General features: G+C 45.1%; 1 protein-coding gene across 1 annotated transcript in view; it reads right to left on the reverse strand.

Annotated features, from left to right (window-relative positions):
• Positions 1–25,178, reverse strand: part of LOC135910150 (uncharacterized) — a 59,313-nt gene that overhangs the window by 19,762 nt on the left and 14,373 nt on the right. Inside the window, exons 3-7 of the mRNA XM_065442185.2 lie at positions 22,844–23,071; positions 17,364–17,583; positions 14,271–14,424; positions 9,026–9,135; positions 7,692–7,821 (exon numbers count right to left, since the gene is read on the reverse strand). Of these exons, the coding sequence (XP_065298257.2) occupies positions 7,692–7,821; positions 9,026–9,135; positions 14,271–14,424; positions 17,364–17,583; positions 22,844–22,997 (768 nt within the window). The 5' untranslated portion in view covers positions 22,998–23,071. The remainder of the gene's footprint in view (positions 1–7,691; positions 7,822–9,025; positions 9,136–14,270; positions 14,425–17,363; positions 17,584–22,843; positions 23,072–25,178) is intronic.

Below are 25,178 nucleotides of genomic sequence, written 5' to 3' on the forward strand. Positions count from 1 at the left end.
AAAACGCATCCTCTTGTCACCCCGTATGTACACAGTGTTGTTCATTCGTTTAACACTGTTGCTTCTAGGCACGAATTACCGTTAGTACTTTGGGCTCCTCGAAAACCCTCTCGAATTAGCTAGCGCTGTGTTCCTTAAGAAGTGCCGAGTTTGTAAAGAACCACGTAAGGGGTTTTTTGAAAGAAAAAAATTGTTCCGGAGACGTCGTGTATAAGGTTCGTTTTAACTGCGGCAAGGTATATATCAGGCAAAGTGGGCGTTGTATAAATTATCAATTGGGAGAGCAAGCTCTGTCAATCAAGAGTGGAGCAGGCTCGCATTTGCCGTATCGTTCCAAAGTTGGGACACCTGAGCCTTTGCTGGAAAACAAATGCATATTACGAAAAATCAGGATACGATACCACTGTATCAGCGTACCATTGTTGTCTCTTCACGAAAATGTGTTGTTTCCTGGATGCTAGGATATGATTAGGTTTTGTTTCTATCTCATGTGAAGCCACCTGCGTAGGCTCCTGTTCACATGCCTGAGGGAATATAAGTGAGACATCAGGGGAAAAAAATCAGTTGCCACTGTGCGCCTGTCCGTGTCTTTTATTCTGTTGTACATTTCTTATTATTTTTTGTCCCTAAAGCCATTTCTAAAATTCATGTGCCAACTCACCCGACAGCAGACATTTACCATTGCGATGAGTTTGCTCACCGACATGCATCACTTGCTGGTTTAGAGTCAAACGAGTAAAAGCATCCGGCTGCTGCGCTAATGGAATCGCCTCATGCAGGCAACCGTTGGACCACCATGGGTCACTTGGCATGTGCCCCTGTTCAATGAGCCTTTTTGACGCCAACGCAGAACACGGGCGACGCATGCATTTCAAAGCGGCGCCGACAGATGGCGCACCGCGTGCAGAGAGAAGCGGGACATGACGCGTTTCGGCGGAGAGAATGTGGAGTGTCGCTGCATCGCTTCAATCGTAATGTATTAACTTTGACATTCATGCTGAAATTGTGTCTGCCTGAATTTCGAGAATTTCGTACAAGGACCTTTGCGCGCGTAAGGGAATGTGACCTGAGGGCGCTCTAACGTAAAATTATTCCAAACTTTTTTATCCAAATTCTGCAATCAGCCCACTGCGATTGGTCAAAATCATTATTTGACAACCTCCCCTTCACCTGTCTGTCAAGCGACGCCACAAAATCCGCGATAGCTCCCCATCTGATATGGCGTGTACGCACTGATTATGCATAATTTGACCAAACAAAACAAAAATAGTTAATTCTCATTCGACGCATTTGTGCCATTAGCCCTGGGCTATAGGTCAAAAGTTTTCGGGCTGCACCCACTTCAGCTGCCTCTCACGCGACGTCACAAAACCGCAAAAACTTAACGAGTCGAATTGACACGTACGCGTTAAAGAGGCATTATTATGCTGAACAAAACTGAAGTTTCTTCTTAATAGCCGTGGGCTGCCTCGTTCCGAAAAGAATAAAAGATGGCTGCCGCCAACTGCTCCGGCACTGGCTACTCGCCCCTGCCGGAGAGCATGGGTGTATTTGCATGTAATAATGTTTTTTTCGTGGCCTTATAAAGTTTTCGTGAACTTTCGGCACGCTTACGACCTCGTTCTGCCAGCTCTTCTTTGCTGAGGATCCGTCTTAGCGTCATATTTAGGCTACCCTTGCACACTGTAAACGGAAATAACTCCGAGGTGGGAGTATACTGCTTGTCCTCTAGCGACCCCCCGGTTCGGAGTTTATTATGCTCCGTATGATCGGAGTAGAATTTTTACTCCGTACGAGCGGAATTTTTGCGTGGAATTATGGGAGGTTTTTTTCTGTCTTTTTTTTATTTTTTGCTTTGCAATTGACGGAGTTTTTTCGAGGTGCAACGGGAGTATAAAAATAGGCATCGCGTCAGTTTGCGCAAACATGTTTACATGCAGAGGCTGCTGGTCAAATTTCGAAATATGCACACGAGACCGCGTCAAATTCGATGAAACAAGTCAATGAAAGCACATATATCATGACATACATAAACATTCCAGAAACGCCCAATGCAGAAATTTGAAAGACATCCCACGTACACGCGATACTCAAGAGGCAACGGTGCCAGTATATATAGCCACGATACTGTGTGCCTCGAAACCGCCAAGGGAGCAGCTGTGCTGTTTTCAGAATTATGACTCACATGCTCGTTCATACGAGATCCGCCTCTTCGAAACTAACAGAATACCTTAATCAACACAAAACTGTTAATTCAAAATAGGGAGAGAAAAAAGTTAATGGTGTTATTTTTCAAAACTATGCCATTCTGTGAGTGCTGAAACGACTTCGCACACTGCCGGCGTTCGCGGCCAAAAAGTAGTGCGTTAGTTACAGTAAGCTAGAAAAATGTAAGTGCATGTGCTGCATAGCAAAATTACATTTTTTCGATATAGTGGTAGCGTAGCAAGAAATTATTGCGTGTGAGCATGACCCGCAGCAGCCGTCGTAACACCGAAAAATGCGCAGACATACATTTTATACACCGCACTACTTGCTCTGAGTACAAGCAATCTGTCTCGGTTGCGAAAAGGAGCTACATCGCTGATCTGTCGAGTGAACCTCTAAACTCGTAGGCAGCAGGCATGCGTCTAAATCAGTGTCTCGGATAGAGCGTAATGTTAATGCAATATCGGAAGCAACGACGTGACCAAAACCTATATGCGCGATAACCATTCGATTCACATCGCTCAATAAGAAGCTTTATTTTAAGCACACATATATACTTATGTCCTACCGTTTTTCTTCGGGCGAGGATATCCGTTCACAGGTAAATAAAAACAGTTGCTTGCACTCCGGTCTTTCTCACTGGCAACACAGCACCGCAACGAACTTGGGTTACGCCATTCATGCGCGACTAGCACGGATGTCGTCGCTCGAACAGTGGCTGCTGTTGCCATTGCTACGCGGTCCTTACAAACATTACACCGGACGTTGTCAGCATGTACTCAAAAGCACATAGAAGTGGCATTTCACGTACTGAAGAACACAAGACAGGGTGACGCAGCACGGAAACACAGCCAGAACGTGAGCCGACATCACGAGCCAGTGAGCAGCTTCGAGGTATACCTAAGCCTTTTTCCGCACTTGAAGACGTGGTTCTTGCAATCATCGTTGTCAGCAAAGTGATCACAGCTAATGTACTTGAAGCTGAGATACAGTGAGCTTCAGGCATGCCTTTAACACTTTCTGGAAGGAGATACGGGAAACAAATTGACGAAACGCTGTCACGGAACGACACTTCACAGACGTAAACAAACCGTCAGCCATGAGCACTGCCCGCTCCGCCGAACGCGCCCGGTCGCTGGCGAGGCGCACAGCCTCATGGGAAGCGCCACGTGACTAACCTGTATCGGCGGAGGGGAGTTTTTCAAAACTCCCTGTCGGAGTTTCACGGGAGAACAAAATTTTTAAGCGGAGTAAAATCGCGTCATGTCGCCTTAATACTCCGGCAGCTAGCCAGCGGAGTGAAACGAGGGAATGGCGCTGTTTTTGCTCCCATACATCGGAGTAAATATTTGAGGAGGGGAGGTTTTAGGGCACATCACCTCTTAAAAACTCTCAGCTGGGTTTATTTTCGTTTACAGTGCATGCCACCGCGATTTTGGACAAACCGCCGCAAGCTAAGTAAGAGAAAGCGGACCAATCGCAGACACCAGCATCCCCTCTTGCACCGGTTATCAGCAGACAGTGCTTCGGTAGGGCCCCATCGAATAGCTCTCCAATTGAGCATTCTACTCGCCTCTTGTAAGCCAATTATACAAGACAAGCCGCTCAGTGCTGGCAATCTTACTCGTTTTTCAAGCAAACTAAAGTGACCTCCCATGAATTAGGGGAGCATACAATTGGTTTGTTCAGACAACCCTGCGGATGAAATCGCCAGAAGGTTGCGTCAGCGGTTACGCAAATTTGACGTAAGGAGATTGTAATAAAATCATATTGTAATAGCTTCGCGTTATACGGCCCTGATTTTGAAGTATGTTATCGCCCTTTTGCGGCTGTGGAACAAGAAAATTCTCGAAATATATCGTGTTCAGTACTTGGCTCCTTCAGAATACAGTGCAGACTTTGTTTACCGAGAAAGAAGCAGCTGGTCAGGTTTTTGCCGGAACATGAAGGCGACGTTGCCACCCATCTTCCGTGCTCACACATTTTCAGGCTTATCGGACCTCCTGTTTCCGTAAGAGTGGGCTTTCTTTTGTTTTGTGGAAGTCTGAGAAGCTGAGACACCGACACTTAGTTATTTATAGCGCCTGTTTAATCATAATGAAAACCCAACAATTCATAGCTAAATCCCCCTTGTCCACTTTAACCAAGGCAGGCATATCGGAGATGTGGCTGTCCTGGATGTCTTTGGCTATCTGTTATTTTCTTCGGCTCCCCCCCGGCCTTCGTCCCCCTCTTGTAGTCTCCCATGTTCTACTTAACTAGCACGCGTATAGCGGCGGAGTTTACGGCTTCAGGTAGCGCCTGGACATTTATGCATAGCTATAGCAAAACGCCGAAATAAAATTATAAGGGTTCACCAGAAAAAGCGCAGCCCACCCAGCATTCCGCTGATAAAACGGAAAACCGAATTTTATTTAGCGGTGGTAGGTCTCTGGTCGCGCGAGTTCCTTGTCCGCTATCTCTTCACCTTGAACACGTCGTTGGCCTGAGCGTTGACTTCCTTTTTGCCCGCCGGCGTGGCCGAATGAATTTGCTGCTGCGCTGCTGAGCCTGAGGTCGTGGTATTGTATACTCGCCTGGGCGGCCCTGTTTTGTTGGTGCGAACAGCGAAAAATGGCCGTGTACCACACGCATTGGGTGCACGTCAAATAACCCCAGATAATCAATCCCGAGCCCAGCGTCACGACGTGCCTCATAATCATATTGTGCTTATTTCACATAAAACCTCAGAATTTAATAATGAACTTAGTTGCGGTCGGTGCACGTTAGGAAGATCAGTGCCGACAGAAATAGCTCCCAGCCGGAAATTCGGCTGTCTGTTAAAGATTTATGTTACTTATAGTGAGCAACGAATGCCGTAACCATAACGGGTACGTGTTTTTGTAAGAAACGAGAAGACGAATGCATTTTGACGGCTCCGGGATACGGGTTCGCATGCTTGCAACCTCGACTTCCGGTCCAGCTCCTTCGCGGGCAGCAGGCGACTCTCTCCGGCTGAAGCCCCATGTTTCACAACTCGGTGTACTGTTTTCTTTTAGAGTAAATCGGCGTTTCGAGAAACGCTATTGTCTCACTGTTTCCTTCCCCGAATTCACGTGGTGCCGTTTGCGCTTTAGCCGCTTGGGGCGAATATACGCGCGTGGGTATGCTACTTCAATTTGGATAGTCTTGGTCCACAGCGGCATATTCGCATCCACACTTCTCCAGACCGCATCTCTGTAATCAAGTATGCGGTTGAAAGATATTTTTAGCTAGGTAGCTTGTTTACACTACGTAGCATTAAAAAGTACCCCCATATCGGGATCATGGGAATCCAACAGATGTAGACCAAGGAAAACATACGGGACATTACTTTTTCTTACTAGTTGAATTGAATAAATGATAAATAAATGGCAACGAAAGTGCATGAAATGACAGCTTGTGGCAGGAGAGGAACGATCCCACGTTTTCGCATTACACTTACGATGCTCTAACCAATTCGAGTTACCGCGGCACGGATTCTCCATCCACTTTCTTGGATATTTTTGTGTTGTTACAAGAACTAACATTGAGAGTCTCAGCCAGACAGCATCTGAATTGCTGCGAATCTGATGTTATGATGAGCCGCACGCCATAATGTTCATAAGTGCAGGGAGGAATAAAAAGGCAGGGGAAGCATCTACGCAGAAACCAGCAGAAGAGCAAATGCAATGGCCTGAAAAAGCAAACCAAAACTGATCGCACGACATGAGCACCAGTTCAGGGACCCAAGTGAACACGTTTTTGCTTCGCCTAAATGTATACGAATTGCGAGGCATTGTTGTAAATCTGCAAATTTTTACTTCTTGTTTCTTTTTGCTGTATTTTAGGATTGCTGACATCCGTGATGTCCAGGTGGTTAAAACTGCTGAATCCGGCTCTGAGCATTAAGATAAGCTTGCATAATTATCAGCTTGCAAAGTGTTTTAAGAAACGGAACCAAGTTGCGCAATGACTCTTCTAAGACGTCTGCTCATACGCACTGTAAGCCTCCTAAGTATGAAATTAGCTTGTTTATTATATTTCATGCTCATTCTTTTGATGACACTTACTGCTTGTTTAGAAAAGTTGCTTTATATTGTTCACAGCGTTCTTGTGTAGTGCAAACTTAAGGCCCCTGTGCATGCTTTCTCACTATCAACTGCAAGTGCAGCAGTCCTGAAGCTCAATTCCAGGAAAAGGCTGTGTCCTTATGTGTGCACAGACTTGCTATAAAAGAACATAGTGAATGTCTGCACACCTGCGATCATGTTTCCATTGTGCCGCCTTCCAAACTCGCTCTCCTCAGTTATGCTAACATTTCTCATGCAGCAGACTACAAATAATTTTCGTGGAGCGACTACACATGTGACATTGCGGCATGACTTAAAGTGAAATTTTCAGATGTGGCCTTCGCAGTGTGCTGACAGAGGTAAAAACTTGCGCCTTGATTTTCTTACATGATACTTCCGTGTGTAAATCAATTTCTTTAACTTGTGCTTCTGTGCTTTTTTCATTTGTGCTTCTGAGGCCCAATAAGTGTTTCACCTACTGTTCGCAACATAGCAAAAGTATAACCATTTGGCAGTCAAAGGGTGAACTGGAATGTCCTCGGAAACCAGTCACTCAGACGATATGGTTGAGAGTGTCTTCCAATTAGTTTCCAAACTTGCACTTGTTCTCTCATTGCTTACCGAAAGCTATGGCTTTCATAATGCTGCACACAGTTCGTGAAACAGAGTATGGAGTGTCATCGCATGACGTGCTACCGAGTTGTGCAGATTGGATGTCTGTTCATTTCCCGGTCACCTTCTTGAGATCCATCGAAGCCTATAAATCACATCCTTTTCCTGTTCGTAGAAGTGGCAAGCAAGCTCCCTGTTTACCCTGCTTCAGCTGAACGCTCTCATAAAACACCATCATCTCCTCCTTTGACAAGCTTAGGTCCTTGGCCACTGCCGCCAAACGTTCCCACTCTGCCTGCAACTCCTGATAATGGGCCGTTGGGCTGCTGAAATCCTGGCAAGGCTCGCCAATGTCATGAATGAGGCGCTTGTTTTGAGCTTGCTCTTTATTTAAACATGTACTGTTCTTCACGTGTTGCTAAGTAGCCAAATGTGGGGCTCGTCGTGGTCGAGTTTGCACCGAAATATTACCTTCAATCATGAGTGAGTGTTGATAATCAATGCAATATGAAATGAATTATGCCAATGAAGGAATGCCAACGAATCATTGCAGTAGCTCATGCCACGATTTTATTCGCATTTATGCACTGTTCGCCTAATACTGCTGAGTGCTTGTAGCCTCTGCCTCATGGAGGTACTAGCCATTGCATTTGAACGTATACGCCATGTGTTATGATAGTTTTTTGTCTACGTTATACCCCGAAGAAATCTCGTGATCCTAGCCATAGAAAGGTTCACTGTAGATTAATGAAAATGGGGCAGGCCACGTTAGTTTGCGTTCCCTACTGAAAATTCGCTCACCAGTGACAGCGTGATGTAATTGGCTGTGTTCACAGAATCGGGGTTTGGTGCAATAGGGTACAGCCGTCCAAGGTTTTCGGCTCTTTCCGTGTGTACTTTGATGACCATCATGGTTATCTTGGGGAAATGTCTGGAAGGAAAACGGAGGAAAAAGAAAAGACACCATGGTGACAGAGAGTAGTTTCGAGCGAGAAGACGCTTCTTTTATATTCTTAGCGAGGTTCGCCCTCCAGCAACTTTTAGAATGCTTGTTCTGAAGATAAGACATCGCAGGAGTAACGCATGTAGAGCGAGGGGAGAAATACGTTTCCTTTTAGCTTACGTTTTCGTGCAAAAAGGGAGAACTGAAAATTGGATTTCTGACTTTAAGTTGAAACAGAGAGCTACATATGACTAGTAACAACTGCGCGCACTTGGGGCATGTAAATGCAACCCCATTAGGCCACATTACCTTGCCTCGATTGCAGTCTTTAGTTACAGCGTGTTGCGGCAAGGGCGGCGTTCCGGGCATGGAATCCACCAAGCCCATTGGCTACGACATGAAGTTTTAGAAAATGAAGGAAAAGGGATTTATTTAAAAAAGTTTCCCCTCTTGTTCAAATCCTTTCTTTATGGCTGCAGGAGTAACGATGTATGACCTCATGATATGCAATCTGCCAGGACAAACCGAGATTCGCTTTAAATGCTTTAGGCTGGGCGGCTTGATTCCGAGAACGCGTTAATGTAGTGCTGCGGAATAATTTTTACCATCCCACTTTTGTTTCCTTCCGCGGACAGAACAATTTCCATAATCCATTGCATAGAAAGGGCCTTAAATTTTGGCAGGGTTGAAGCTTTCTGGCACGGCATTCGAGGCTTTATTGTTGAGCTGCATGCCCGCAAAGTTCACCTCCTAACGTTACACCGTCGGTCTATACGATCTCCGACATTCGCTGTCGACGAGATGGCACGGGTGCCGCGGGAAACCCCCTGTTAGGGATGAACACCGTGCACATAAATTAACCCGTGAGAACGCGGACGTGGGAACAGCATGCGACAAAGCACAATTGTCAGAGCTAAGCACGCATCATGCGGAGGTTGTAGGTTCACATTCCAACAGTGGCATGCTATCAGCTTGTCATTTCGGGTTTAATTACGAAAAAGGACGAAACCTCTTGTTCACGCAAGTGGACGTGGAGTCCCAGAATGCGAGAGCTCTTCGACACAGGGTACAACGCCGTTTTTGTATACGCCGCCTCTTCTGAAATGCGGCCTCTGCTGTCGTGCAACGAACTCGCGACCTCCAGTTCAATACAGGTTCAGGTGACGACTCCCATTCGGCAGTTTATACTCACTCGGTGGCTAGTTTGGCCTTGTCCAGGATAAGTGTACCTAGTTTTCCATCGACGAGTCCTACTCCCAAGGCGCAGTGGTGGCCAGGTGTAGTTAGGAAATCTCCCACAATCTGGACGAAATGGCGGTCGAAAAACGGTGAAATGAGGCTTCATCCTCTCGTTGTCGTTAATATTTTTCTTTTGTGCATGTTTTATATTCTACGTATAGTGCGGCGTACCAAACGGCCCCAGCATACATTTTACTCACTGGTACAATTTGCTAAAAAATGTTCTGCTCCTCAAGTTATTTTCCTGAATGAGCGACTGAATGAATTAGGGACACAAGCATTCAAGGTCAAGTACGGTGCACCCGTTGGACGTTTTTATTACCTGCTTTTCCTTGTTTCCCCGACTGAATCCGTTAGACCATCTATAATTGTTGCCCTAAGGTATCATGGCAACTGTGTTCAGTCAAGAAGCTTTACCTTGTATACCGTATAGAGTTGAAAGAACATGGGCGCGCGGGATTTTGCTGACATTAACTGCTTTCGCGGCATTCTCGGCGTAATATTTTGCTGACCGAATCAACCGCCCATTATTTTCACACTACAACTACGTTATTGTGATGCCCAAAGCTGGCGAAGGGCCCATTAGGACTCTCTCAAGTGCAGCTGCTAGCCTTAACATTGGCAATACTGTACTAATGCTCAAATTCCATAAGCTTCTTCAACTTCAGCAGCTGTCCTAAAGCCAATAATTAGGGAAACCAAACAGTGAATGTGTTTTACCAGAGCCATTGAGACTCCTGCAGTTTATGTCCACCTCTTGAGGCAATCCAGCAGAACAGGACAAATTGGGCCGCGTAAATTGTTATTTCCTTATTTCTTTCCTTCTTTATTTATTTATTTATTTATTTATTTATATGAAGATACCTTACAGGCCCTAGAGGCATTGTGTAAGGGCGGTGAGTGCACTCAAAGGCTAAACAATAATTAAGATACATAAGTGAATACATATACAAAAAACCAGTGTAACAAATGCGCTAACATACACTAATCTAGTGTCAACATTCTACAAAGGACAAACAATTATTTCCAACGCTTGAGCTCAATGTACAAGACACTGTCTCAAAGTAACGTAGAATCAATAGAATGCCTATAAGTAACAGTATTCAAGGCATAAAAGCACAATAATAACGAAAATAATATATATATATATATATATATATATATATATATATATATATATATATATATATATGGCTTGAGCAAGTCACGCTGCCCCCTTGAAGAAAGAGTACGGCGCACGTTGACTATAAGCACAGTATATTGCAGTATTGCAGTGACTTTTCGGCCGGTGGACCAGCCCGTGACTTCGACAAGGGCTGCGTATATATATATACGAAATGTCGTGATTTGTTCATTGTGGGTTTGTGCGATCGGGCTCTTTGTATAAGCAAGTGGAATGTGTGCGCCGATACCGGAGGTAGTGTCACACCCGGAAGCGATTGCCAGGCGGGTACGCTGGCCGGCTATGCAGTGCAGTCGTAGTACCTCGTACACCTCAGTCTACTTTACGACGCATACACCGAGCTAACACCTCCTAAAGATTCAGATATGCAGATATGCAAACTTAGTTTGCCAAATCTGAAAATAGGCTTTCTGAGGTGGACATGAATGCAAGATTTTCTGTAAAACTACTCAGTTCACCTCGGCTGGGCTAAAGATTCAAATAATGAGCGCTTGCGGTGCGCAATGCTGTATCGCAGTCCTCTCCTTTGTAGGTCCATGACATTTTTTTTAAATGACGAATAGAAAGTATTTCTTGCAATAATGATTTTTCTTATTGGTGATCATGGCGGAATGTGGCGCAAAGCTAATAATCAATGTTAGTGCATTCCTCCTAGTCAAACATATATGCCTAATATAAGTAAAAGTGAATAAGCACAAATTGCATGTGTGGGACCAGAAAAACAAACCAACATTACCCTGGTAAATAAACTGAACCACACACCAAAATAAAAGTACACTGGTGTCCACATTTCATGCAACCTGTTTTGGAATACTCACATATAATATGTCATTAAGAACGCTAAGCGCATTACATATACCCTTTCTACACGAGCTTCTGAGCTACGCAAGCTGCCGTGTCGTGTCGTGGCACCACAAGACAGGGCCTGTCGTGTTCGCAGGCAAAAACTCAAAACAGTAAGTGTGAGGCGCCCAATGCGTGCAGAGCTGGGTTTCTTGCAGCAGGCACTAGATGCCGCTCGCCTCCTCGCATCCGTAGTGTTCCTGTAACGTAACGTAACACTACGCATCCGGGGCAGCGGTAGCGCCGGCAATGCGGTGTAAAGAAAGAATCACCGCCCAAACATTCCGTACAGTTAACCCGCGAAGCCGAAACGTGCGGCGCTGGTGTTATTCACCGGGGTAATTCCTGCGGCGAATTAAACAATGGCTTGGCTTGCTAGGCTGCCACTCATCGGTGCACTGGTGCTGCTTCAGCTTGGCTGCGCGAGCCTCTTTATGTGTCCCCGCTGCTGCATCGTTACGGCGCCGACGAGCTCGTTGTCGGTTTTTCTCACGGCGCTGCAGATCGAAAGCTGCCTGCTCCTCAGGAGTACATATGCCGCGTGTTCAACCCATTTCGGAGCTGGAGAGGAACTCCTGGGCGCGCGCTCAGCTGCAACGGAAAGCACCGACGTCACTACTGGCGCAGACAATCACACGCTTCTCCTTTTCTTTGTTTGCGCGTGTGCATGGGGTGTCGGCGCAGGAGTTTTCGGCATACAGGTGACAGACGGACGGGCAAATGAAGCTGCTAGCCATGAGGATACACGTTGGCTGTGAGAAAATATTCTGAATGTTCGCCTTTGCGCATTTCGGTTGTCGCAACTTTCCCCGGTAAGGATTACGGTTGGATATGCTGCAGTGGCCAGGAAGCAGCAATGGCAGGGACTGATGTAACAACACTTTTGTATGTAAAAAAAGAAGCCGTCTGCAAACTGGTTTGTGTTCGCATATGGTATGAGAAGGCCATGAAGATTCATGAAGAGCAGTATGCTGAAGAAACTCCACGAAAGGGTGGTTAATTGCATATCTGTTCTATCTGGTTCATTCTGTTGCATGAACTTGTGCAGCAAGCGAAGTCGCAGGCCGGTAAAACGTCTCAGTCGGATAACAATATAGCCATGTGATTAATTTGAAGCTACCTCTCAACGGGCAACCGTTTTAATTCTGGTTTAAGGCTTCGCTGCCCAACCACCGCGTGGATTGGAGAACAATTTCTTTTTCACAAAGTACTGTCCGAATGGCGAATGCCGGGATATGATCCATAGTGAGGGTTTAACGCAACCACCAGGAACTACCGATCACAGAAGCACGAGCATCACGACATAGAAAAGAAAGTCACTGCTTCTGCCAAAAGCCGGCGCATTGCTAGCGATATTAAAGTATTAGCCACTTACACCAAATTAAGTTTCACGCTTTATCAGCCGTGCATATTGCAGGAAACAATTGCTTGGTATCACTTGGTATCATCTTGGTATCATCTTGGCAAATCACTTGCGCAGAGATAAACCTGACAGTATCTTACTCGTTGAACGCGAGTAAACGCCCTGTCAACGTTGACATAATTAAGAGCCTCGGCAGCGGCTCTTAATTAGCTCTCTGGGTAATTTGAGATCACGTGACCTTCAAAACCAAGCGAGTATCAAACCACAAACAATCTCGGCTGACCGTTTGCCTTCGTAACCGCCGCACATTAGCTCGAAGTTACGACGTGCGTTTTGCTCAGGCGCGCAGACAGCCTTGGGCATCTGCAGTTAGGCTAAATAATCTTCTAAGGGTGTTGGTGGCCCAGAATAAACTTTACTGATAATTTGACCATTGCGAAAGTGAAGTGTCTCGAACAATCCAGGTGAAGGTTAAAAGAGTGTTGTGTTGCTAGAAATCAGCGGTAAAGAATCTAGCGATGTCCATGAAGACGCGTGGTGAAGTTTCCGCCTGCTTGCGACGAGCGTCGAAAACGGCGACAAGATGAATGTTTTCTCAGACAAACGCAATTTTTATACTGTGAAACGAGTCCAAATCGAAAGCCGGATCGGAGGTTTCGAAACGCGGACTTAGCTTGTTCAAGGTGGAATATGTGGACATGACATTTCCAAGACTGCCTATACAATCCTTGTATATCCCTTCTTGAGGAAGAGAAGTCCACTTCTCGAAACGTTGGATCCGGCTTTCACCTTGTTCGCTTTGTGCTCATCGTCTTGAATTTGCATCCCCCGCCTGCCCGTGGTTTTCTTGTTTTTTCTTCACGGCGAAGCTGTTTACCTCTAGCCCTAGGATACATATACTGATTGCGTTTACGGAGGGAGTACCACGGCCGGCTTTACGTCTGTATGGGCGACAGTAATGTGTGAGCCCAGATACAAGGTACAAGTCATCACATTGTTCAGCACGGGTGCACGAGGGTGCACGAGCTGGCCAGTTTCCCTTACGCCATAGACGCAGGAAAGAAATGATCAAATTTGGAGCATTTGAAGTAACCTCTTCCCGAACCCTTTGCTTAGCTTCCGTTGATTGTAAGGTGTGCATTCCATCTTCACTATTTTGTTAAAAAGTTTCTAACTTTTTGAAATTCGGCCGTTATCCTTGAATCAAGGCCAGTCTAGGTTCCTGTGCATTCGGTTTAACGCTTCTTCGTAGTAAACGTTAGTTCGCCGCATCGCTATGGGAGCTGTACCATGACCCAATTCCCTCGAAATGGTGCAGAATACATCTGTCGTATTCATTTTGTCTTATCGGTCATATGGCTAGTATAACGCAATCAAAATTACGTCCTTCTCCAGCAAGCCTGAAAAGTCGCCGTAGAATATTTCGCTTAAGGATCAGTGTTACCTGAGCGAGCGATTCTAGACAGCCATATTTAAATTCATATGTGCCCCTATATCGATCGACATTAATCACCTTTCCATATCACTCATCCCTATTGAATGTGGTAATGCATCTGTGAAAATATTAGTTACTATTGCATAATTTGATTATTACATATTATATATATTTTTCCCTATTTCTCGTAATTCTTTGTTCTTTTCAATAAAGAATAATTGTCATTTGTGTATATGCCTCACATTTCCCTACCCCCAATAAATATTAAATTATTATTACCAACCATCTGGGACCATTTCCTTCTATAATAATACACCTTGATGGTATAGTAAATAGTAAAAATGAATATAGTGGCCATGTATACGTATGCTTACCTTCAAGTACTGAAGTGGGCCATCTTTGAGTTTGTCGTAGTCCTCTATATTATCTACATTCAGCATGCCGAAGTGCACGAAGTTGTCGTTGAAGAGCTTGGTCATGGCGCTCTCAATATCCTGCTGTTTTGTGCGTACCAATTCACCGATGGTTCTGCGCAATAAATAAATAAATAAATAAATAAATAAATAAATAAATAAATAAATAAATAAATAAATAAATAAATAAATAAATAAATGAGTAAATAAATAAGTAAATAAATAAACAAACAACGACAACACCGACACTTCCTTAAGCTAAAGCGGAGGTTCGAAGATTATGCGACCGACACAGATCCCAGGGTATAGGAGAATGCTTTTTCACTCGAGCTGCACTTCGGCTGAAGAAAGTGAATGGTTGCGCCGCCTCTCGACAGCAGTGGTCAGAACTCGTCATCAGCGGCTCAAAAAATACGCCTTAATATTGGCAGCAACCTTTACGAGCGAGGGATGTCTGTTCCGCCTGCATTGTTTGCAGAAAATGGTGCGTTGACCAGCCCGGTCAAGCATGCCATAAGATAAATGGTCTTCTGCAGCAATTATGTGCAGTATGAAATGAACTGGAATGAGATGATGGATGCAAGGGAGAAACTAATGTGAAGAGGAGTCCATGCTTTTCTGTCGCACCAGTATTGGACAGATTTGGCGAAAACTCGCGTGCACTTTTGCGTACAGTCCCCGCATTAAAGGAATATAATATAGAAATATTGCTTCATTAGCCTTAAGAGAAAGCGTTGTCCGTTGTCCCCGAGATATGGCTATCACAAGACCTCTCCCGTCACAACAATTCTCAGAACCATTTACGCTACAGGCGTTATCGACTTCCTAATGTTAGACGTTGGTTTACATCACCGCGCCTCTCGTCAGCTTTTCAAAGAGCTGCGTCTGGTGTAAAGTTAGCGAACCTTTACTTTTTTCTTGTGCCAGCATACAAAATCTTACGACTGCGTACCACCCTCATAACAATGGTTTTATCGAACGCTTGAATAGCATGATCACTGATATCTTGTGAATTTATATTTCATCTGATAATCGTGACTGGGACACTATGCTACCTTGTCCCGCCTATGCGTATAGACCCTCAGGCCCTGACACCCACGGCTACTCTCATTTGCATCTTCTCTCCCGACAGAAAGCAATGGAGCCTTTTGCAACATTGTTCCGGTCCCTGCACAACTGTCGGGTGAATACGCTTGCGACGCCATTGCTACAACAGAAGAGAAACGTCCGATTGTGCCCATCCACCTATGCGGTGTAAACGCGCCGGAAGTTGTACCACTCCAACCACAGGGACGCCCACTTCAGTGCGTGGGAACTTGACCCTTTCTGGTCCCCTTCTCAGCTCGTTGGCTTCTGTGAAAAACTACTTTTGCGGTACTGCGGCCCTTACCATGTCCTGCCCTGCACTGCTTACCACGAAAGTGACAGACGTTACCTTCGAGATAGGGCCCGTTCGATGACACCACGCCTTCTGCTTCCTCGGACATAATGCAAATTTCCGCCTAAAGCTACACACCTCACCTACGAACCTGTCTTAGACGCCTGGTCGACGCTTTTCCAGTCCGAGTCAATGTCATGTGACCGCAGTCAATATGATAAGGAGAACATTAGTGACGGTGTAGAAGGAAACGACGATTATAGAGATTTTCCTTCCAACACCTTGGCTGTGTTCGAGCTTGGTGAACAGAGCTTGTAAATGTATTTTTATTTATACCGTTACCTGTGTTAATTTAATCAAGAACATCTATACTAAACGAAGAAGAAAACATGTACATCTTTGTTACACGCTATACAGGGTGTTTTTCTTTAGCTGCAGTAAATGTTTTTGAAGATTGCCCAGGCTGATAGCCCAATTCTAACTTTTATTGTGAATTACGCAATAGGACGGCCAGTACTTCTACGAGAAACAAAATGTTCTAAATACTAATTTTCAATGTATCCGACAAAATGCATTGGCGTTCCAGTTACTTTTTCACGAAGGCGCTGTTTTCTTCTTTGAAGCAGAAAATTACCTGGAACATGAATGCATTTCGCCACAAGTTTTCAAAATTCATAACTCGAAACAGGTGCTTCCTTGATAATTCGCCCCAAGTGGGTACGCCTTGTGAGCTTAGCGGCGATAAATCGTAGGTCGAAATACGTGGCTGAGAGCAATTCAGTGAAATGTTAATTAGTCTACGTTAATTATTGAATTGAAAGTTTTGATTTCTCGTAGAAGCAATGGCCTCTTCATCAAATGGTTTAGACCAAACGTGAGAATTGTGTTACGTGCCATAGGCCATTATGAGAAAATTTGGCGCGGCTAAAAGAAACGCCCTGTATATATCAGCCTAGATTAAGAAAAAGCAGTATCACAAGGGCGCAATAGATGTAAAAAAAAAACAAACGAAGGCTACAGCTTTTAGCGATACGTTCGGCTTTTAAATCATATACTGCGACAAACATATTTACTCCTCTGTGACGAGCATTCTCTTCCTTGCGTTGCCAGTGTTTTCCGAAAAAGGGGCGGATGCCAGGGACACCAGAGTAGAATATGTTAGGATAAATGTGCGGTATAGCAAAACTAGGCGCATGCCTAGCCGCTATAAAACCATGTGATTTCCCCAGCTATCATATATCGGCTTGTTACGTATTGAGGACTCTCTTACATGCTTCTGCTCTTTTCTTTAACTGACAGGCATAAACAGCTCACGCACTGTCGTACGCTCGCAGGGAGAAAGCGAAAAAGTAAAGACTGGCGGGCAGGCTTAGCTGCTACAGTACAGGTTATACATAAAGTGAAAATACGCTACACCTTCAAATAGGCCACGATGTCGTGTCTTAGTTAGTCTTATGCTGACGCATATCCCACTATGGCCTATATGCTTGTACTCGATGCACGACTCTCCGCTTGTCCTGAACGAGTTCGTTCTTCACCTATCACAGTTTCGCTGCCCTCCCTCGCGGAGTTATTAAGTCCCGTTACACTGAGCAGTGATAGATTCCTCATATTGCTGGCGGGCGTTTCTGTTCGTCACAGAAGCAAACAAGATGGAGAGGCACGGACGAGCTCACCCCGGATACATCGAAGTTCCGAACGTTGTCTTCGAGTATGTCGCAGCGGCGGACTGGACCACCTTGAAGGCGGTGTCACTGTACAATGGTTCTATCTTGTAGTTCTTGTTGTTGAAAAAGACGTCCGTGTAGAATATGCTGTCGCATGTTCCATCGGGGGGCACCGAATCCTTAATCACGGCCTGGTGCCCGACCGTGCAAGACAACATGGGCGGTTTTACTGCGAAACGCAAAAGCCCACTGTATACACTGTATCACTTTAATTGGCCATTTTGAGAACATTCGTTACCATAATCTGCACAGTGCTTATTGAGCTTTATTGAGTGTGGCCAGGTGTATAAACGAAATAAGGGTTCAGAGCTTGTTAGCATGCTGTGCTGCGTTATAGCAGCGTGTTGGTATTGACATAAGCACTGCGAGAGCACCGAATTAACTGCCGATTAGGTTGTGGTAATGAATCTGGTGTTAAATATTAGTACCCTCACGATGCTGCTAACTTAACCTCAATGAAATTGAGCGACTCTCTTGAATTAGCTTTTCGAAAAAGCTGCTCAATAATCTAACCTTGTGTGTTGCAGTGAAGTTCAACAAGTGGCTGAAAGTTGCATGAACGACATCTCTGGGCATGAAGGTTGCTGTTACTACAGTTCCTGAATCACCCAGAATATATTTATACGTTTTAGGCCAAATAGGAAAACCGGTATTTTTCTTCGTAAAATATAGCAAACAGAACTTGCGCAAAATCAGAACCCAACGAACTAAACCTAAATTCACTTTTCTTGGGGACGAGCCTGTGAATATGTACTATTTGGAAGCTTTGAGCCCCCCAGTACGAAGAATAAAAGATTTCAAGGAATTTTCAAATATGGTAACACGCACGAGAGCATTATTTCGCATCATAAACGTCGCACTTTAACTCTGGTAAACGAGTCCGATAGGAGCACTCTGCTGGAGGTTATTAGCAGTTATTAAGAGTTATATTAGGAGTTATTAGGAGCACATAGATGGGCACGCCGAGTTGTCTAGCTTTCAACCTTTGATGTTGTTTTTGTACAACATTGAATTTCACAAAAACATGATTTTCTTGTTATTCTTCTCTTTGTCGCAGTAAGCTTGTGTGCGACCGATCAGGTTCTGCCATATATAAAACCCATTGTGCTTTAGCACACCCGATAAGTTTACGGTATACTTTCGAAATAATGGATTTGAACACCATTAGGTATTTTCCACGCTATCGTCGCGGAGATGATTAAGGAAAAACCGATCATTACAGCTAGAGGAGGGCCTCGACACATCAAACAGAGCAAAATGTCCGAGATAGTGAAAGAAACAGCGCAAGCACCATTCTGAACTGATTGGCGATTGCAACAGAGCAGAACACATGCACGCCCAATAAATAGCTTGTACAAGCGCATAATGCCTCGATTGAATAAAAGCATAGAATCCGTGTGCCTCTTAAAGTGAAGTCAGGAAACTAGTAGCAACCTTAACCTAATAAATTAGAGCTATTAAAACAACGAAATCTAGAATAATGAAAGAAAGAAAGCCACAAAAGCAACATAAGCTAACGCAGATTCCCACACCAGTCACTCCAGCTCCCGTGATGTCCATTGTCGAAGTGCTGGTGGGATCAGAAGCCTCAACTCCAACATGAAGTTTGCTCCAAGAAAAACGGTATCCGCTCAAAGGCGTACCTGTTTCCTCCGCTTCCTATCCTAATGAGAACCAATCCTTGTTGGAAAATTCGCAAATTAAGATCTCGCACTGAAGTTATTGAGAATTCCACTTGCCCACAACACAATTGTGTGGAGGAAGCATACAAAAGTCATTGCTTGTACGTATGAGGCGCAATATCGACGTTTATTGATGAATCTAGAATGTGCATACATATCGCATTGAGAAGCATTTCTTTTGTTTATTATTATTATTATTAATATTATATTACTATTAAACTTTAGGGATCAAAATGTTGCGTAACTTGTATATATTTGATCAACTTACTCGTGCACTTCGCCCCAAAGCGCATTATTTTTCTTTATCGGGACTTCGTCTCCTTTTCACAGTTTTAATATTTCCGAAACATGGCTCTGCAGTGAAAGTTCATCTTCGGGTCTTTTTTCTACCCACTGCAACGCCTTCCGCAGTGACCGGCCCTTCTGTGAGTTGGAAGAAAAAGGTGGTGGCGTATTGATTATCGCTGACACTTCAGCGAGGCGCTCCCGGCGAGACGACATAGAAAGTTTGCAGGTGTCGATTTGTTTAGAAATCCGCCTAACGCGCGAGGTGAAGTTGTTTATTGTATCTCTCTGTGTATCGACGAAGATGCCGTTTGATGAGATGATGAACGTTCCCTGTTCCGTTTGATGAGATTATCTCTTCTATTGAAAGCGTATTAACTTTCCGTAGCGCGAGTGGAGTAACCATTACCCGTAATTTGAGTATGGCCTGAATTGACTAAAGCTTCCGTTGATATTCTTATTACAAATGCCAAGTGCCGAGTGGTATTGGGCTTTCGAGCCTTCTGCTACGTTACGCAGCATGATTCTATCACCAATTTCTCTGGTAATGTCATAGACCAATGCCTGGTAAATTCTCAAGTTAAACAATATATCTCGTTCAGCCATTTCATTTGTGCGTCCTGTCCCGACATGTTTCGTTCGTTACTAAGAATAACTGCCTCTGTGTTAGCCCGCAGGCAGAGCACCCCCCGTGGCATATTTGAATCTTTTCGCTTTGCTTTCAAGCGCAATGATTATGTTGATTCATACGATATATTGTCCGCTACCGAGTGGTTATTAGATACAGGCAAAACAAAGGTACAGGGCCAAGCAGGTCAGTTAAAAGACCTAGTTTTGAACACGAGGCGAAAATGTGTTCTCCATTACAAGGTCGCTCACTCTAAATATCTCGTCTGGTTTTTGTTTAAACATAAAACTGGCCTAAAGTCAGTCATGGCATGCACCCAAAATCCAGAAATCACGTGGGTAAGGGTGGAGTGAAGAATTCCGCTTTATTGTTCAGGCTCTCAGAAAACCCCTATACAAGCCGGATAACGACTCATATATTGTATTCTTGGAGAAAAACATGCTGTGACCACATGGTGGAACCTTGGAACTGTAACGCCCGATTTATTTGTTCCATGCCACGTCTATGACTTTTCAACGTGCCTTTCGCAACTTACTATCTTTTATTGTGAAGATCTCGTTGATTTCGGATCATCATGAATTTCTTTCGGACCGCTCTGCTACGACGATCTCCTAAGTGTCCTGACGCAAAACTCCACACCGGTACTTTACAGAGGGCAAGTTGAAACTATTTACTGTGACTTCAAGAAAGTTTTTGATGTAGTTTGCCACTCATTGTTTCTAATCGAGTTTGCGCGCTGTGTTATTGACTCATAGTCGGCAAAGATCTCGCACAGTGATTGTCTCGATAAACGATGTCTTGTTAACGACAATGATCAAACGTCTCCTTTATGCATGGTCTAGCGAGCTGGTACATGTTACAGGGAGGGGGTTTTCGCGAGCTTCATCAGAGTCTGCATGGAGCTAGAACCAGATCGACAATCAGAGTGCATCTGGCAGCGAACGCTAGATGATGTGCAACCCCATAACGGAAGCCTAATACACCATTACGGGTGAGCAATGCACTCCAAGTCACATACAAAAACGTTCGGTGTGCGTGCTCCTGTACGCAAGCGCAGAGATGATTTGTCTTCACGTAGCGTCTCGCTCGCCTTCTTATACCACCCACCCTCCGGACACCCTCATTCCCTCTTACTCCAAGGTAGACGGCCATGTGAGGACACGCCGTGTCTGCTCACACAGAGGGATTCGGGATAAACCATTCACTGATGAGGAGGGGTAAACGTAGGCCAAGAGAGTGTAGCATTTGCACTGGTGCATAATTCCGTCTCACGGCGTTTGTCACGTCATGCCTGGGATCTTTGGCATCCGTTACATTCTTTGCCAAACAAAGTAAACCGTAGCAATGAAAACTTGCGGCGTTCCTCAAGGGTCAGGACGACGTTTACTTCTTGTGGAAATGTTAATAATGACGTTGTTTCCACTATTCACAAGTCGTCATTTCTTCTACATGACAATGACATGAAGATTTGCGGGGAAATTCCGACGGTTTACGACTGTCGCATCATGCAGCCTCACCACAATTCTCGTTGTAAACGGTGCGATGATATTAGCCAAACTTTCAATGCTGCTAAAGTTTATGTGATGACTTTCGTTCACCAAACAGCAAGTATTTTTCTTTATTGCGTACGTTCTACATCATACTTGTCAGAGTCCAAAAACGAGTTCCTTGTGGCTCTGTATGCCCCATTTACAAAGAGACAGATGACAAGTGGTCCACAGACAGATATCTCTGGCGGAGCTCTGAGAGCTATGAATATGCTTCAGAACTGTCCTCTGACGGTGACACAGCGTTGCTGATCTGAAAGGTAGTCCTGAGCAATGGCATTAAATTGGGAACAGTGGTTGCGCTTACTAGACAACCACATGAAAGAAGACAGGACAGGCGCAAACGCTGATACTTGGCATGATGGAGGGAGAACACAAAAGGAAGAGCCCGATGTAGAAGAAATGAAGTTGAGCAGGATGCGTTGTTGGGCAAGTTGGTTCATTGTAATTGGGAACAGTGGTTGCGCTTACTAGACAATCACATGAAAGTAAGCGCCACCACTGTTCCGAAATACAATGAACCAACTTGCCCAACAACGCATCCTGCTTAAATGGCATTAAAGATGCACGAACTTTGGTTTCTCAGCGTTTTGGGAGAAATACGCCATGAAAGAGAAAAAAATTAGGCGCCTCACTTAGGTCACAGTAAACAGAGTCAAGTTGACTCCTGTCTTCGGACTGCTGGAACGCGATAAACCCATGTATATTAGGTTGTTCAGTACGCTGCATGCGAATAATGGGTGCAGGACCGACTCGAATATTGTCTAGCGAAAGAATAGGAGAGATATCATTGTGTAGGTTTGTACGTCTGTTTTCAAACCAAACTTGCGGATGAGAGTGAGACGACAGTTTTCGCATTGCACACGAAATATTAGTGCCTTGAGGCAGGTGTTGTATATGGAAGTTAGGAATAAACTAAGCCAATCACTGAATGAAATAAATAAAGCCATGAGATATTGACAGGTTGACATAATGTCGAGGTAAAGGCAAAAAGTAAAGACGCGTTTGAGAAAAGGCACGTTTGTTCTAATGATAGATAACTGAAACATGCATTATTTTTCCACATGACCTCCCTGCACATCAACGCACATTGCCCGACGTTTCACATGTTTTTTTTTTCATTCCATCGGAAAAAAAAACAAGTGGATGAAGAGGAGCTACAACGCAATTCATTTTCCTCAGAGCGCTAATATTCTGATACTAAATGTTTGGATTTCGTTTCTCTAGAACCTATATTAAAAATAACAATAATAATTCATTATTTTACTGTTGTACTAGCGCACTTACCCGGAGGAAGAGTGGTAGTTGGAGGAGGAGGGGGTGGCGGAGGTCGGGGTGCAGGTGCGGGCGGCAGAGATGGGGAAGGAGGTGGCGGAGGAAGGGGTCGTGGTGGAGGGGGTGGGGGTGGCGTTGTTGATGATGGTTTCGGTGATGCTGGCATTGTTGAGGATGGTGTCGTTGTGCCTGGCTTTTGTGATGTAGGGCTGGCGACGCCAGGGTCAAGTTCAGTAGTGTCTGTGACAAGATAAAGCGGCGTCATGAGAGGTTAAATCCTGTCACGCTTTTCCGTTACGGCTATCAATTATTACAATCGATCAATCAGTCATTCGATCAAATGGTTAGTCATACAACGCTTAGAACCACATGATTGTGTAAGAGGCTTGTACGTAAGTATTTACATGTCATTAAATATTTGTACTAAAATATGTTCTGGTAATTTTGTAGCTTAGGGATTATTTTGTTTACTCTTCAACCTTCCTAGAAGTTGAATTACTTCTTTATGTAACCTTATACATGCAAGCAATTACAGTTTTGATGAAACAAGCTACAACAGATGATGCTGTCTCGAGTTCTTTTATTTGGCAGGAACCTAAATTAAATTATTGGTTTTGCGGGCCAAAAGCACTTTCTGATTATGAGGCATCGCTCAGTGGAGGACTCCGGCAATTTCGACCAGCTTGGGGTTTTTAACGTTCACCTAAATCTAAGTGCACGGGTGTTTTCGCGTTTCACCCAATCGGAATGTGGCCGCTGTGGCTGGCATTCGATCCCGCTACCTCATGCTAAGCAGCCAAGCACCATTGTCCCTTCGAAGGAATAAGAGTATCCAAAGGGGGCAATATTTGCATACTGATTGCCTCCTTCCTGCGATCAGCGTCCTGTAGCTACGCCTGGGTCAACTAAACATTGTATGGGCACCTCTCGTGGAAGTGCAATTTTTGAGCTATTCTAATATATAGTAAGTTTATCTGTCTCTCTTTCTCCTGAAATCGATTTTAGGCGGCCTTAACAAGTGGTAAGAGCTGCCACTCAATTAGTAACCGTATAGCGGATACAGAAGACACGGAAAAGAAGGCGACACACACGCTCTGACTTGCAACTACTTTATTTCCGAAAGTTTCGGGAAGATATGGACTAGAGATGACACACGAAAATAAGGCAACAGCTGCAACCACGCGCCCGTCCGTTTTTGCCGCTTAATCACAACGGCTGGTTTCTCCAAATGTACACGCCAAGAAGTATTTTGCGTTTTAGAGCGGAGCATCCATGCGGCTGTTCTTGCGCTGACCATCGGCGTCGGCGCCGTAGGTGGAGTTATCGAGAGAACGAGCACAGCGAAAGCTACGCGGTGCTGCAATCTGGGTCGCAAGCCCCAAGGGTAGCGTTGGCCTGGCGGCCTGGGGCACAACTGGAAGCATCCGAAGGTGCTGGCGACGCATGAGTTGACTGCTAACAGAACAACTTGTTTATTCTAGCATCGCAAAAGTGCGGCCGGTCAGGTCGACCGAAGTGGAGAGACGGGAGAGCACGTCACTCGACGGAAGAAATCGGAGCCTCTCTCTTGGTGTCCGGGGGCAGCTGCTTTTATACTCTCGGATTTGAGGACAAAAAGGAACGCCTCGTCAGAGGCGCACGTGATGCGGGGCACGGACACGCTGAGAGACCCGTTGAGACGAGTAGGTGACGCATCCACCGGGCCGACGCCGCTCAGACCTCCTCGCTTCACAGTTGGGGGAGCTCCTCTCCCCGGCTGCCGCGCTTTGACAAGCGTGGGCACCAACATGCACACACACACGCACACACGAAAACACGTGGAATTGAAACATGCCTGAACGCGCATGGCAGGAGGCGTTACGGCAGCGCTGAACGGGCCAAAATGTCCGCCGCTTTGAATGAAGCTTCGGCGTCCGTTGCATCCGCGCCGGCTATACCGCGCGTCGTAGGCGAAACGTAACAGACCGCCCCGCCGGGAGAAGGAGATCCCGATGGTCAGGGGACTGCATCCACTGTCCGGAGGGATGTCGCTCGATGATGCTCATAACCGAAGTCGGCCGTCCTTCGGCGTTTCTTGAGCGCAGCGCACAGAGAAGGCCTCGTTCTCTCGTTCAGGTTCACACAGGACACTGCAAAGTGACTTCGGGAGAGTTGACATTTTTGTTCTCTCTCCCGGCAAGCGTTAGAACTACGCCGAAACTCAACCGCTCAGTCAGCAAGCACGGCACAACCCTCACTAAGTCCTGCCAGGCTCTTTACGCTTTTATACCACTGCCTAGTTCCTTACAGTAGTCTAGCAGCACTCAGAACGCCTCCACAAATTGGAAAATTGCACTAGAAAGGATGT

Source organism: Dermacentor albipictus, chromosome 7 (assembly GCF_038994185.2).
Source record: "Dermacentor albipictus isolate Rhodes 1998 colony chromosome 7, USDA_Dalb.pri_finalv2, whole genome shotgun sequence".
Classification (NCBI taxonomy): domain Eukaryota; kingdom Metazoa; phylum Arthropoda; class Arachnida; order Ixodida; family Ixodidae; genus Dermacentor; species Dermacentor albipictus.